At 39.6% G+C, this 15,820-nt stretch overlaps 2 protein-coding genes across 6 annotated transcripts in view; one reads left to right on the top strand and one right to left on the bottom strand.

The window, feature by feature from the left end:
* Positions 1-6,222, top strand: part of tpcn1 (two pore segment channel 1) — a 13,368-nt gene extending 7,146 nt beyond the window's left edge. For all 4 annotated transcript variants that reach the window (XM_058070489.1, XM_058070487.1, XM_058070490.1 and 1 more), the window contains exons 11-27: positions 1,047-1,163; positions 1,253-1,377; positions 1,450-1,498; positions 1,573-1,636; positions 1,732-1,776; positions 1,848-1,904; positions 1,973-2,026; positions 2,712-2,784; positions 2,913-3,020; positions 3,101-3,262; positions 3,420-3,535; positions 4,167-4,213; positions 4,296-4,364; positions 4,744-4,840; positions 5,182-5,321; positions 5,429-5,518; positions 5,598-6,222. In XM_058070489.1, the coding sequence (XP_057926472.1) occupies positions 1,047-1,163; positions 1,253-1,377; positions 1,450-1,498; positions 1,573-1,636; positions 1,732-1,776; positions 1,848-1,904; positions 1,973-2,026; positions 2,712-2,784; positions 2,913-3,020; positions 3,101-3,262; positions 3,420-3,535; positions 4,167-4,213; positions 4,296-4,364; positions 4,744-4,840; positions 5,182-5,321; positions 5,429-5,518; positions 5,598-5,741 (1,557 nt within the window). In that variant the 3' untranslated portion in view covers positions 5,742-6,222. The remainder of the gene's footprint in view (positions 1-1,046; positions 1,164-1,252; positions 1,378-1,449; positions 1,499-1,572; positions 1,637-1,731; positions 1,777-1,847; positions 1,905-1,972; positions 2,027-2,711; positions 2,785-2,912; positions 3,021-3,100; positions 3,263-3,419; positions 3,536-4,166; positions 4,214-4,295; positions 4,365-4,743; positions 4,841-5,181; positions 5,322-5,428; positions 5,519-5,597) is intronic.
* Positions 6,202-15,820, bottom strand: slc8b1 (solute carrier family 8 member B1). 2 transcript variants are annotated; one of them, XM_058070493.1, is made up of 15 exons: positions 15,164-15,820; positions 13,987-14,139; positions 13,410-13,462; positions 12,752-12,809; positions 11,672-11,777; positions 11,390-11,557; positions 10,311-10,424; positions 10,143-10,217; positions 9,607-9,737; positions 9,228-9,369; positions 7,994-8,115; positions 7,753-7,906; positions 7,585-7,665; positions 7,064-7,128; positions 6,202-6,984 (listed from the first exon to the last, which is right to left on the bottom strand). In XM_058070493.1, exons 1-15 carry the CDS (start codon positions 15,188-15,190, stop codon positions 6,802-6,804), a joined length of 1,632 nt encoding a protein of 543 aa, XP_057926476.1. In that variant the 5' UTR covers positions 15,191-15,820; the 3' UTR covers positions 6,202-6,801. The 2 variants fall into 2 exon arrangements, with proteins under 2 accessions (XP_057926476.1, XP_057926475.1); XM_058070492.1 differs by having other exon boundaries at positions 10,143-10,220; positions 15,164-15,806.

The following is a 15,820-nucleotide window of genomic DNA, read 5'->3' as shown; positions in this document are numbered from 1 at the left end:
TTGGTGGGTAGACAAATTATTTTTTTCAGATTAAAATTAACAAAGCATTATTAGAGCCCTGTAGACATGACAAAACACAACTATAGTCACATTTATACTTTTTTTATTTATAACATATTGGGCAACTGCAGGGTCTTGAGACACATGCTAACTCACAAACTAGAGAGCTAGCGACCTAAACGGTAGCCTTCAAGTTATTTCCTTTAAACTTAAATAGCCAAAAACTAACCAATTCCACACGGATAGGGAGGATAACTATTAAGAGTTATTTAACCTTAAACATGAACATTAATCAAACTTAATAATTTTTTCTGGGTACATGATACCATACAGCATCCATATCAAACTTGCGCGGGCCGCACTAATATTAAACTTTCATATCAAGGCAGGGGCCTCAAACTAGGGTCGCGTGTTTGAGACCCCTGGCCCCTGTTGTAGAGGAACATGTAGATGAGGCATGATGGGAAAAAATGTCAACTAATCTGTATATCCCCGCGATACTTTGGTCTTACATTTCAAGACCACCATTATAAGATCCCCGTAGACATGGAATAACAACTCTTATAACTGCCTTTCACTTGTATTACCCAATGTAGTTAACATAATAAAATAAAATAAGCCATTTTAGACATACATAAGACTCACACATTAACATGAGGTGGCCATTATCCCATCAATGTAATGTTGCTGACACCTAGTGATCAGTGTAGAAAACGGTCACTGTGGTTAAATTGATGCACTTCAATCGCTTTATTAACATGCAGAGCACCCATGCAGTGAGCATTCACACAGGAGCTGCTGTCGGCCACTCTCTACACTGCTAGCACTCAGCTACAGTCAACTTTTCCCTTTTTTTTTAAAAAAAACTTTTCTTAAAGGGGCATGTAGTCAGGAATACATACTTAATTGTGTTGGTCTTTCCTTGTGAAGGTGCAGTTTTCCACCTTATTTAGTCATTTTGTTACCTCTTAATCAGTGAAGATTTTTCAACAACTTTTTGGTTGTCACTCACTAATCCACTTTCCTCTCTCCTCTCTCACCTCCAGCTCCTAGCAGTCGTGTTTGACACCTTTAATGATGTAGAAAAGATGAAGTTTAAGTCTCTGTTGCTTCACAAACGCTCGGCTATTGACCATGCTTTCCAGCTGTTGGTCAGTCGCCAGGTATGTTCTCCATGCACTGGTCTGAATTCCAAGGTGTTCAAAGTCACCCGTCATATGCGTTTTAACTTGTGTCTACCATTTCCCTTCAGAGACCAATGGGTGTCTCGTTGAAACAGTTTGATGGCCTGATGCGTTTTTACAGACCGCGTATGTCTGCAAGGGACCGCTTTCTCACCTATAAAGCTCTGAACACCAATGGAGCGCCCATGCTCGGGTGACTACTACAAATTTGAACTTTGTTACGGAAAATTGAATGCAACTTCTTTTAACATGTGTGCTACTGTAGTCTGCAGGAATTTTACAAGTTCTACGAGGTCACTGGTCTTAAATGGAAGGTAAGGAGCCCGCATGGAGTAGACATGCCAAACTATTTTAGGTCCTTTTGTCTTATGTGTGTCATGTTTTGCAGGCACAACGTAGTGGGGAATATTGGTTTGATGACTTGCCACACACAGCCTACCTTATTTTCAAAGGCAGGATTTTGCTGTGTTTTTTCTTTTATTACAAAATCTGTTCCTCAATTCTGTGTAATGGTTTCATCTTGTACTTTTAACTTCCTCTTCTTCAGGCATCAACCTACTAGTGAGGTCTAAGGCCTTTCAGTACACCATGTGTAAGTTTCATGATTAATACCCTTACGGTGTACATTTATCGTGCATGTGACTGTTTTTCTATACCCTTCAGATGCGGTTGTGGCCATTAATGGCGTGTGGATCCTTGTGGAGACATATACTCTACACAGTAAGGCATTTCTCCTGTGATGCCTGAGAAGAGAAAGGGATCATTTATTACCTTGTTTACTCTTGCAGGTGGATTCTCCTGGTCTAGGCCGGTTCCCTGGAATTATATTGTCTTCCTTACTAGTGAGTAGTCACTCACACTCATTCAAGTACCTTCAGAAAACCATTGTGGCACAATCAAAGACTTGAAATATCTGTACAACATAAAGTACTGTTCATTATATTAAATTGTATCTTGGCTGGGAGAAATCTGTTTTATAAGTTTAGCATTTTTATAGTGCATATGTAATTGAGATGAATATGTGCCCTGTGATTGGCGGGTGACCAGTCCAGGGTGTACTCCACCCCTCGTCCGAAGTCAGCTGGGATAGGCTCCAGCACCCTCGTGATGCGGTTATAAGCGGTATAGAAAATGGATGGATGGATGGATATGTATTCTGGATGGATATGTGCCCTATGACGAACTGACAACCAGTCCAGGGTGTACCGCAGCTCTCTTGCCTAAAATCAGCTGGGATAGGTTCAGGCTTCATGTGACCCTGAACAGAATTAGCACCATCATTAAAATAATCTGGGTATAAAATGTTGATTTTTTTTCAAAGAAAAAAATTATAAAATGGTATGTAGCCAAATATGGTTCTTGCTCATGCAGTATTTACACATTCAAAGCTAAATGAATGATTAAAAAAAAACAAATACAAAAGTAAACAGTGGTGTGAATCGTACAGTGTAGTTATTATTTTCATATTGGTTGTTTAGGATTTTTGTTCTGACCAACCTGTTCTAATTCTGTCCATTCCGCTTTCAGTTTATGGTGTTGAGGTGCTGTTGAAGTTATCTGGTTTGGGACCATTGGCTTATTTCAGCTCTGGATGGAATCTGTGAGTATAAACTGTATAACAAACATGAGACTGAAATTTAAAATCTGAGTGTGATTGTTTTCAGATTGTGTGGCTCTTTGGGTAAAAAGACTTTTAAGCAAGATGTTGTTCTCTTCTGTCCTATAAAGGTTTGACTTCTTGGTCACGGTGTTTGCATTCTTGGGGCTGATTGCACTCGCCTTTGATATGGAGCCTTTCTACTTTATTGTTGTGCTGCGACCACTTCAGCTGCTCCGGTACTTTATGTCTAATTCTAACATAAAAGATGAAGACTTTTTGTTTGTGTGACTCATTTTTCTTTCAAACATTGTTGCAGGTTGTTTAAGATCAAGCAGCGGTATCGCAACGTGTTGGACACCATGTTTGAGCTCCTCCCCAGGATGGCAAGTCTGGGGTTAACCTTGATCATCTTCTACTACTCCTTTGCTATTGTGGGCATGGAGTTCTTTGCTGATGTTGTTTACCCCAACTGCTGCAAGTGAGTCACCGTTCAATGCGACTTATGATTGTTTGCTGGGGACGGTCATCCGGGTGTGAAATTAGATGGCTATTACAGCACTTGAGTTAAGTTTGTTGGTCAGCATTGTAATTGTATTTCAGCAGAGCCCTTCCACATGCAATCTGTTTATTCTTAGCACCAGCACGGTGGCCGACTCCTACAGGCAGATCAACGTCACCTTTGGCAACAAAACGGTTTTGGAAGAAGGCTACTATTATCTCAACAACTTCAACAACATTCTCAGGAGCTTTGGTAACAATTTCTTTTACATTTAAACACATTTGTACACTGTAAAATATATATATATATATATTTTTAGAATGTATTGAAGTACAAGCATAGTGCTGTACAGCTGTGCTGTGTAGTGGTTTTCAACTGGTAGTGGTTTTTGCCATTATTAGACCCTGTAGACATGAAACACTCCTATGATTTGTTTAGATCATATTACGCAGGTTTGGGATCACTGCAGAAACATAGGAACATGGTCATGGCTAGCTTAGCAAGCTAACTAGTAAGCCTCTCCAATGTACCTATTCGAAATTTTAAAAAGTGTTGTGAATGTGATCAGAGTGGGGAAGAAGGACAACATAAGGCAAAATCGTACCACTTCCACACATGCCATGGTTGACCACATGCAGTGTGAAGGTGATGTAATGTCATGTGACATGTACTGTATCGTCAGTGTAACATTACTGATGCCTACTGACCAGAGTACTGCATATAACTTGTGTTTTGATGTTTTTGCCCAATTTATTATTTTTATATATTTATTATATATATATATTTTTTTTTAAATACGGTTGAGAGAGGGAACAATGTTGACAATCAAATCTTTCTTTTGCTGTCCAAATGAAATGTGGTGCTTGGTCTTGTTTTCCTTTAGTGACTCTTTTTGAGCTGACTGTTGTCAACAACTGGTACATCACAATGGTGAGATGATGACATAACTGTAATTTAGGATCATTTCCTGCATGCATACCGTATTGCTGCTTCATCCCTCTGCTGTCCGTAGGAAGGAGTGACCTCCATGACCAGCCACTGGAGTCGTCTCTACTTCATGACCTTCTACATCGTCACCATGGTGAGGCATATCATTTATTCTTCACTTTTTTTGTCCACCTATGATGGCTATGGTTTACGTCTGTGTATTAATTTAATACCATGGGGAAAGTTTAACGATCATGATGAAGAAATACAAGATACATCCAACCAGGGGAATCCTCACACACAGTGACGGGTGTTGACTGCTGCCGCATGTGGGCATTGGAACACCAATATAAATGTAATCATACATATTAAATACTCTGTTCTCGCCGTGAGGCATTCAGGCACACTTGTAATGAGTGAGTGCTAGGCACTAATTGTTTCATTTTTAACTCCCATACCCTCTATGACGATTGGTGTACCGAAGCGTTGCATTCTTTCACCGTAATATGGAACATCCTTTACGCCCACTCCAGGTGGTCATGACCATCATTGTGGCATTCATCCTGGATGCTTTCGTGTTCCGCATGAACTACAGCCGCAAGAACCGGGAAACACGGGAGAACCCAGAAGGTGGGACAGAAGAGTGTGTGCAGACAGTCCACATTTCCTCTGCCTTTTTATTTGCTGTATAAATGACAATCTGAAAATGAGTAGAGTCCATATAGCCAAATGCTTATATGCATCTCATGGTTCATTAAAGGCATCTAAAATTCTGTTTTCCACATTAGGAAAACACAATATTAGCGGCATCAAAATCAAACTATTTAAGCTGCTGCAGTAAAAACTACTGCTTTATCATAAAAAAAGATAACTGTCAGAGATCTACTGTATTTACAGTGTGTTCTATTGTCACTCCCTGTATGTCTAATACTTGTTGACAGTTGGGTCATATATTTGTCTCTGCCCTCCAGATGAGAATGGAATTGTGTTTGAGGTCGAAGTGGGCCGTGAAGAAGCTCTTTCCACTCTGGCGTTGTACAAACAGATGTGTCCAGCACACTCGTCCCTCAGCTCACTGCAGGGAGTCATACAAGCCATGGACCGTAGTGGGGTAACTACAAAACCGACTTGGGATGCGCATTTCCTGTATCGATTATGGAAAGTTAACTATGATTAAAGGGATGGGAGAATGAGTTGATTTCTGCTTCTCTACTTTAGAGTGAAGAGCCCTCATCGCTGTTGTACCAAGGAAGGAGGTCCAGGACAAAGTGTGACCTCAGCATGAAAATGTATGCAGAGGAGATGCAGGTAAGAACAAAGTCATCTTAACTTAATTTGACTCTGTATGATAATAGTGACACTTCTCCTCCTCCTCCTCCTCCTCCAGGAGTGGTATGCAGAATATTCAAGGGAAAACCTTCCCCAGCCAGACCAAAGCCAGGAACACGACTTGGACAGTCCTACCTCCAATCCACCTTTTGTCCCTGCACCTCAGCTCATCTCACAAACTGGACGTTACAGTATTAACTAACGCAGCAACACACTCCAGGACTTCTAATTCCACTCCAATGGCCCACTGTAGGTAAAACTGGTCTGGTGTTTTTTGGGCCGATGTGAGTTGACATGGTGGCCTTTCTCAGGACTCAAAGACAGACAAGTGGTACATTTGCCTTCTGTTGGCCTTTTCGGAGACAATGGCTCCAGCATTAAACAGTATACTGAGGGCGCCTTTTAATACTAATACTACACTACACCATGTACAGTACGTACAGTATAGGCTGCAGACCTTTTGTAGAAACCCTCATTTTAAAAGAAGTCAAACAATTTCTTCAATGTATTTTGTGTGTATATATAATTGAATTGTGTTCTCTAGCAATATTCATGTTTAATGCAGTAACACCCTTAGGGGTGAAAGGTTACATACATTTAATATTGCTGAATTCCTTTTTAGACATGTGCAAATGGGTTTTGTACAGTATATTTACTAAAAATAAATGAAAATGATGAATTTATCCATCTTTGTACGGTCAATGTCTGTGTAACACGGCGCCTTAACTTTAGTGAGTATTCGTTAATGTTGTATTTAATCTTGACTCCCGAGTTACATGGTTCTTAACAATAAAATCACAACCAAGTATGAACACTCCTTTTCAGCTCCAATCCCAAATAAGTCTACTTTTGTATTACTGCTTCTGTGCTGTACTTGATTTCCTAACGGGATTTTAATAAACTCTTTAAACAGGCCTTTTTGACTGGTAACGTATTTATGTTTATGTTTAATTAAAAAAAATAGTGTAACAGTATGTGAAAGGTGTTTAATTACCCACAAAGCAGCTTGATTGTCACATACATTACATTTAGTTTATATAAAATGTATCATATTGTCCCTATTTAAAATTGTCATCTTTAAAAACTATGCAGCAGATTGATGGCACAGTAAGTAGTTTTCCTGAGCAAAAACCGCTTGGCTCCGTGAATAAAAACCCAGCAAGCTTGTCAGCAGTAAAAAAAAAAAAAAAAAGTGCTTCAAAGTCAGTTGTTGAGGTGGATCCGGGGTGTCGCCACGCATCCCTCGTGTGAGCCTGCACGGCTTAGATGGAGTCAAACTCAGTGAGCAGGGCAACCACGAGGAAGGTGACGTAGAAAATGAGGAGGAAAATGCCATAGGGTCGACCCAAGTGGAAACGGCTGAGTGGAACGATGACAAAAGACAGAACCAAAGACACACCAAGAGATCCTGCCAGAACCCACGTCAGAAGTCCTTCTGGTTCCAGCTGCAGAGGAGAACAGCAGAAGGTTTAAAAAGAATTGATTTGGAATTGATATGACCTGTGTGTTTTGTGTGTAAGTGACCTGCACTTCAGAGTGTGTTTTCATCATCTGCACCAGACAGCCTAAGCCCACTCCAAATAGCATGTCTGGTGATGATGCAGTTAAGAGGCATCCATGAATAAGTGACTGGCTACATCAAAAACAACAAAGTTTGAAATAAAGCATGTCCTTTTATGTAAAGCCCCTTAAATAATTAAGTCACTGACTTAGCTCATAAACCTATTCCATGGTGGTGGCAAATAAAGACAATAACAAAGGTGATTACTGAAACTATTCTAATTTATATTGAAAATGAGCAACACAATAGCACCCTCATCGTCTTTTAGTAAAGAAAAAAAGGCTACAGTAAATGTATTATTTATTATATTATCAGCCACGATATTGTCCAGATGTACACCATATTGAGTATAATTGGGATGCTCTGGTCTTTGGACAAAAATAAATGTTGTAATCCTCCAATGGAGAAACCACAGGTGAATGTGATCCCTCAGACAAAAGAAGAGAACAGACAGAATGCAATCAAAGTGTGCAAATAAGGATACTGAAAATGATGCCTCCAAAGCAGGCTGAGATGGCCATCCTTGGGTATCCTTGTCTTGCGATAGTGATGTCTGAAAAACAGTCTAAAACAAGAACAGGCGGTGGTATGATTATTAAAGACATACAATACTGTATTATTATGTAGACACATGTTTGAAAAGAGAACTCACCTCCTATGCTGTTGCCCCAGGCCAGAAGAGTCAAGCCCAGCACAGTGTTACTAAGGCTCAGCACCACACCCAGCATGTGCAGAAGGCTGACCACTTCTGATGCTGTTGCACTGATCAACACCGCACTCACCAAAAAGCCCAAAATAGCAAAGAGCTGACAAAAATCATGTTAGATTAGTACCGAGATAGTTGCCTTTATGTTGCATACTTTGGGGGGATTGGAGCTGGAGTGCATACTTACTGGGTGATATTTTGGGGGACACTCATTTGTGGTGCTGCAGAAGACAATAGCAGACAGGAAGAGTCCCAGGAGAAGAGTCAGCACCCACACAGGAAACTGTCCTTCAATCAAATAATCGCCAACTAGACAGAAGAACAGTTGAGAATAGTTTGTTAGGTGCTATGCACGTGGACCCTGGCCCCCCTCCTGATTGGAGGTCTGGACTGGCCAGTCAGGGGCGGAGCCCCAGGATAAAACAGCTTGTCAGGCGCCACCCCTCTGTTGTGGTAACACTTTACAATAAGGTACACAAAATTACAGCAGTTAATGACCCTAACCACTACGCATCAGCTCCTCATTAGTAACTACTCTAAGTGTATGTGGCTTAGTCATTAGTTTCTTCTTAGCTCTTCATTAGATCCTTAGTAACTACTCTAAATGTGTGTGGCCTTGTTCCTCAGTAACTACTCTAAATATATGTTCCTTAGTCATTAGTTTCTTATTAGTTCCTCAGTAACTACTCTACATATATGTGCCTTAGTCATTAGTTTCTTATTAGTTCCTCTGTAACTACTCTCAATGTATGTGCGTGAGTCATTAGTTTATTGTTAGTTCTTCATTCTTAGTTCTTCCTCAGTAACCACTCTAAATGCATGTCACTTTGTTCCTTAGTAACTACTCTAAATATATGTGCCTTAGTCATTAGTTTCTCCTTAGCTCTTCATTAGATCCTTAGTAACTACTCTCAACGTATGTGACCTTGTTCCTCAGCAACTACTCTAAGTATATGTGCCTTAGTCATTAGTTTCTCATTAGTTCTTCATTAGATCCTCAGTAACTACTCTAAATGCACGTGACTTTGCTCCTCAGTAACTACTCTAAATATATGTGCCTTAGTCATTAGTTTCTCGTTAGTTCTTCATTAGATCCTCAGTAACTATGCTAAATGCATGTGACTTTGTTCCTCAGGAACTACTCAACTCATTATTTAGTCATTAGTTCCTCAGTAACTACTCTAAATATATGTGCCTTAGTCAAATCAAAATCAACGTTAGTCATTAGTTTCTCCTTAGTTCTTCATTGGATCCTCAGTAATTACTCAACTCATTAGTTCATCATGAGTTCCTCAGCAACAACACTAAATTTATCTGCGATCTCAAAGTGTGAACATACTACATACAACATACTGTGTACAATACTGTACACCAAAAAATCAAAATGATACCCCGCGTGGGATACAGTCCTTTCTGCTTACATAGTCCAGACTGGAAGGCAAGCACACACACGAGCGGGGCAGTGATCAAATGAAGACAGTTGAGTGGTCGTCTCCAGTTCTTGTCTTCTTTATCAAGATCAACAACAGGAATGCACAGCAGCAGGATGACCTCCACAGGTGTCTGAGAAGCAGACATGACAGTATAAAGGTTATGCAAAATAGACTTTTTAACGATGCTACAACAGTAATACAAGGTATGTATCCCTACAGCCTGTTTAGGAGCACCGTGCGCACATGTGAAAAATGTCTGTATTTATTCCCAACACTTCATGGAAGACAGCCTTGTAAAAAATATAGATATTATATATATACTGTTTATATACACAGTTTTAGACTTTGGGTGTCTGCCTCATCACACCTTCAATACTTTAACAACCCTCCACTTCCATGATTTCCTCCTCCACTTCCTAGTATCCACTGGATTGAGAGAGCTCAGTAGGATCTGTTTGGTGGACTCGGTGTAATGCAGAAGTGGCCTGTACTCCGACTCTGAAACACACAAGGCATACAAGTTACAGTAATCCATTAGAAGTGAATTTCCACAAATTCACATTCCTTCTTTATAAATCAAATATTTTCATGTTAAGGCATAGAAAACCTGTTTACAACCTTCTAAATTCAATTTTAACTTTATCAGTGCCTTCCAGACAGAATATAACAACCCTACAGTCACCTTTACATTTGTATGTATACATTCGATATAGTAGGCATAATAACTGAAAATATGCCATTTTCTATGTGTGAAAATTTAGGTAAAATTTGCTTAAATATGCATATTTTTGACAAATTAATAGGCTGTAGTTAGCCACTAACCACCACTAGTATGAAATTGGAAGCATGACGTGGCAACTGTAATATAACCCTGAATGAATATGCACAAGTGTGTTCCCTTACCATATTCCGGTTGTTGCGTCGCAGGTAGCAAGCAGGGAACCTCGTTTTCATACGAGTCAGACGACTCATACGACTCTGCTGCAGAGGAAGCAAAGCATGGATTAATAGCATTGGTGGAAGCACCTGCAGTAATAGATCATATACTTTATTATGTAGTTTCTGTCTAACCTTGAATTTGTGAAGCTCCGTCCATCCTTGCATTGATCAAACGTTTTTGTCGGCTGTAGATGTATGCACTGATGATTACAGTCATTACGTACACCACATAGAGGCCCAGGTATCCTACACACATTAGGACAGGAGAACTCAAGTTACAGTAATGTCAGTAATAGTAATTAGCAAGTATAAGCAAAACATTTTCTTTAGACAGTAGAGGGAAATAAGACAATGTGTTGATAATTATAAAACTATAATTAGAAATATTATTTTGACGCTTTATATATTTTTTATGCAGTATTCCATTTATTTTTCATCCTTTCTATTTTTTCTTTTTTTTTTTAAAAAAGCTACAAAATTATTTGAACGTAGTACAATCATTTTTTTCTTTTTTAAGCTACAAAATTATTGGAATGTACTACAATCATTTTGCAGGTATGCAATTTAGAATTTTAAATGCTTTTTTCCACTGTTCTGACATATAAATACTGTTACAATGTTATGAGGTACAATATATAATTTGGATGCGAGTTTTGGATGTCGAGTTTTACTGACGTCAATGCGATACAGACTTCCCTATATGGGCTGCAGATTGCCTGCACTCAGTAAAATCGGACCTACGCATTCGGAAGTCCTCTGGAGCGTTTGGGAGTATGACCAATCACAGCAGAGTGAGCGAACCGAGAGGAGGGCTGAGGGTGGAGTATATTAAACAGATTGTTTGGGTTGAAAGCAGGAAGTCCATGGACACACTGGACACAGTGGTGCAGGATCTGGAAGATCTAGAAAGCTATCTGTGCTGGTTATTGTGTGTAGCTGCTCTATAGGAGTCCCAACAAAGGATACAAAGTCGATACAAAGGAGCATAATAGGTCCCCTTTAAGAATTTCAATGACTGGGTTTAATGAGAAATAATAAAGTAAAATGTGAACATAAGGTTGAGTCGTTATTAGAGAATTGTAACAGTATTGGCTATCATTTGAATTTGACTTCAAGCGAGCTCCTACGATTGGTTGGCGACCAGTCCAGGGTGTGCCACGATTTGTGTTCTTGGGTAACGATGAAGGTGGCAGTTATTTGAAAGCATGTACCTAATGTTTCTCCTAGTGTTATGGTTCCTCTGTACAGGATGAGATAAGTCCAGAACACTGCCGACATGTAGAAGATGACGTCACGCAAAAAAGGACGGGAGGCCACAGCGAAAGGTTTGACGAGCGCCACGCTGCCAGCGACAACGGTGGTGACAAATATTCCCGCTCCTGCGGATGTTGATAGACAAAGCAGATGGACAAAAAAACATCATATAATACCAAGGTGGACATTTATACTTCAATTAAAGGCTTATTTGAGCAATAAATAAAGTACGCCTATACCAAATAACGCTCCAACAGCCAGGCCAGCCGTATGAGGGCGGGAGAAGGCTGCTATGGCACTGAAGATGTCTGGAGCCCCATTACCAAGAGCCAGAAAGGTCACGCCCTCAACACAAACACTACAGTCAAGGAGAAATAATTCAACAATATGGACAATGCCTAAGAAATGTGTGGACACTGGCAGTGTGAGGAACAATCAATCCATTGGAAATGACGATAACCATAGCCTAGGATTCTTGCTTCAATATAATCTAACAAAACTTGACTCAGACATCTTGTGGTTAATATGATTCAAAATCAATAAAGTTCTTGTTTTGAGTGATACAATCTAGATCAGGGGTGTCCAAACACTGAAGGCCACAGATGTTGATTTTGAAATACTTTAACTCAGGGGTCTCAAACTAGCATCAAACTAATTTGATGCTAGTTTGAGGCCCTCACCTTGATACCAAAGTTTAATGTTGAAATGCTTTAACTCATTCAATACCACGATGTATTTATTCTTTTTTTTATCACCCCGAACGCTCAATACCAACAACACATTTATACATGTTTTATGTTGTTTTTGTGCAATACGCCCTCAACTCAACTCTCCACTACAGCATTTATAATGATATTACAATTTTATTCTTGCAATAATACAACTTTTTTGTCTGCTAGTTTGCTGATATTGTTTTGGCGTGGTTCGGCCAACAGTGGCCTGCCCATGTAGATGTTATTATATGATACTTCTCCTTAATAATGGTCGCAACAGTCCAGTGCTGAGAGTAGTCATGAGCCGCACATGGATTTTTGAATTCATTCAATACGAATCACAAAATGACAAAAAACTCGAAACTCCAAGGACCACCTGGACTGATTTAATCGCTGACTTCAGCTTCCTCGTCCATTTCCTCTTAGATATCATTCAGAATCAAAGGGCTCCTGTTCAGAATGAACCTATACGGATTGTTGATAATAAAACCACAAAGGTTGTAGTTGACTCAGAGCCAAATCCGACTACGTCTGATTATTCAGACAACAGACGGCTCATGCAATGGCAGGCAATAGAAGAGTTTCAGGTCTAGCTTTGAAGGATACAGCGACGTTGTGAGTGAGGTGTAAACTGGTGGAGATGGCTGACAGGTTGGGACAGAAACTGAGGAGAAACACAAAGAAGAACTTTATGAAAAACTATTTTCAGATTTGTGAACAGACTCCTTTCTCACTTGTAGTCCATTGCACTCAAGTCAAAAAGCAGAACATTCCAATTCCACTGAGGGAAGCTGACAGTCATACCAATGAAGTGAAACTGCTGAAAATTTCACAGTGAATGTACATGTGACCCAAAGCGGGAGTAAAACGGGACATTTCATGTGCCATTTCATGAACATCAATGATGGTTTCCTCACAAGATTAACATGTGACAAGATTTGGCATTCAGAAAAAAACTAAATTTATGAATGAATGGATCACACAAGGGCCTCACGGTGACCGGGTGGTTAGCATGTTGGCCACACAGTCATGGGTTCAATTCTCTGGGTACTCCAGTTTCCGGTTGTAACATAGGTATGAATATGAGTGTGAATGAGTGTTTGGCTGGTGTAACCCGCCTGTCGGTCAAAGACAGCTGGTATAAAAATGTTTAGCATCTATTTGCCAGAAAAGAATCATTTCAAAAGGCACTTGCATTGCATTTCGACAGATGACATAATAAATAACATATAACTATAAAGAACATATATATATGTACACTTACAACTTGGATGCAGTGAGGCCAAGGATGACGAACAAAAAGAGCAACCATATAACCTATGGAGAATCAGAAAGAAGAAAATATAAGTTAATTTATTTATTTCTGTGATGCAAAGATAACACACAGGTCAAATACAAGGGAAGAACAAGGTGAAGTCTGGTGACGTCATTGTGTTGCAAAAAGGACGCTTCACAAAATTTAAGTGCTGTTAACTTCCTCAAATGGCACAAACAACACAACAGTGCATCATCATACTCATCGGGGGTGTGCAAACTTTTTCCACTGAGGGTCTGAGACATCAAAGGATGCAAGGGCCCACTTTGATATTTGTATATTTTTTATTATGTAAAAACTCCTATACATATATATAGACAAAGCATTGTGTTATTATTAGTAGTATCAACTTTTCAGCTTTGTCTCTGTACATTGTGCCTTTTTGCGAAATATGTTTTACCATTATTATACCATTATAGCTGGGTTTTTTTGTTTTAATTTTATTTCTTCAATGTGTCATGGACAAATAAAAAAGTCCCCGGGCTGCACAGTGGCTACCACGGCTGTACATAGAAAAAGGGCTTACACAGAAAGTGACGGTGAGGGGGGTGAGGTCAGGTGGAAGCAGACAGAAGACCACTTGTAGATAGTTGATGAAGCCATCTTCCATGTTACAGTCCGATGTGTTCTTGACAAATGCACAGCGCTCTGCAGCACTGACGTTCATCACACAGTCGCACTATATGCACAAACACACACGTCAGTATACATATATCCTTACCAGACATTTGGGTTTGAAACTTCATTGGAACATTTTTGTGTGGTGTTTGCATGCTCCCTGTCATTCCCACACCCCAACAACATGCATGTTAAGTTAATTGGAGACTTTGTCCTCATTAGAGCCAAGGGTGAGTTGGAGCCTATCCCAACTGATGTTGGGTGAGCCGGGGAATACACTGGACCGGTCATCAGTCAATCACGGGACAGATGTCAGCCACATACATGCTTTTTGTAATGTGAGAAAAAGCTGTGTAGAAAACGCACCCAAGCAGGGGGAGAACATGCAAACGCTACACAGATTCCAACCCTCAATCTCCTGATTTAGAGTTTGACATACTAGGCCAATTAATACAGATTTTTTTCAAAATGTGAATTAAATAAATGCATAGAATGTTTGACTGCATTTTGATTTAAATACATTCACATTTTTATACTGATTTTTTCATGTTGATTTATTTTGATTTTTTTTTACTGAAAAATAAAAACAGTCTTGAGATCGTTTATATTTATATTACATTACATTAATATTTCAGTAATTCAAATGTAATACTACCAATATGTCAGGTTTATAGTTGATTAAATGTACAATTAGGATAATATGATTTCACGTTCAAAGAACACAAATGTTTATTTTGTCAAACAGCATGCTTGAACTATTATTAACCTTGTGATGCTTGAACTATAAATTAACTAATGACGGTGATTATTACTATTTAATTAAAGTATAAAAGGAAACTAAAAGGAGGAAGAGGAAGCGGATTAGTGTAGACAGGAAGAACTGTACAATACACTTTAGCTACAGCATAACAAGTACATTACAGTCTTCCGTAAAAAAAAAAAGTAATCATGTGATCAAAACCTTCTGACAATCGGCCAGGTTGAAACAACAAGTGAGGATAACTTCACAATGTCCACTGAAGCTCACATAATGATGTAAAGTACAGTTGTTGTCTTATTGTTGCTATTATTATTGTTTCACTAACCTCGTCGTTGTTGTTTATCCGAAACATGACCGTCAGTGAGGCGTTAAGGACCCTCCGTCTACTTCAACACCTGTCTGGGTCGCGAGGGGAAGAGGAGTCCTAGGAGGCCTGCTGGTGGAGAAATGCCCGGAGTGTCCAATGTCAGAAGTCAAAGTTCTGACTGTTTTCTATCCGGGAGAAACAGCCATCCTGGTGACAGCTACGCGCTAAAACCACTCAGGCTGGTTTCGTGAGGTGGACTCTCCCGTTTTCCTGCATTAACTGAAAGCAAAAAGAGAGTGGCAGCACAAAAATAAAAACATACGTCGCTATTCCGGATGGTGGAACCTTCACGGAGACGTGCGGTTTGTTCCTTTGATTGTCTTTACACGTCTGACAGCCAAAATGTCCAAAAATGCAGCCAACTGTACTGTACTGTGGACATCCCTTTAAACGAAAGCTCCACCTACTCACGTACTGTCGTGTGCTGCCTTCAATGACATTCCGTAAAGTTCCCAAGTAGTTCAGGACCACTAAGTAAAAAGTGTACACGTGTTTCTGTGTGGATACTATTATTTTTATGCAATGCCTTTTGCAGTGCACAACAGTAGCTAGTATTAACTGATAATTTTTTTTACATAATGCAAATGGAAATGATTTACAAAGTAATTCATAGAT

Source organism: Doryrhamphus excisus, chromosome 4 (genome assembly GCF_030265055.1).
Source record: "Doryrhamphus excisus isolate RoL2022-K1 chromosome 4, RoL_Dexc_1.0, whole genome shotgun sequence".
NCBI classification, from domain to species: Eukaryota; Metazoa; Chordata; class Actinopteri; order Syngnathiformes; family Syngnathidae; genus Doryrhamphus; species Doryrhamphus excisus.
This window is presented reverse-complemented; position numbering and strand designations above follow the sequence as displayed.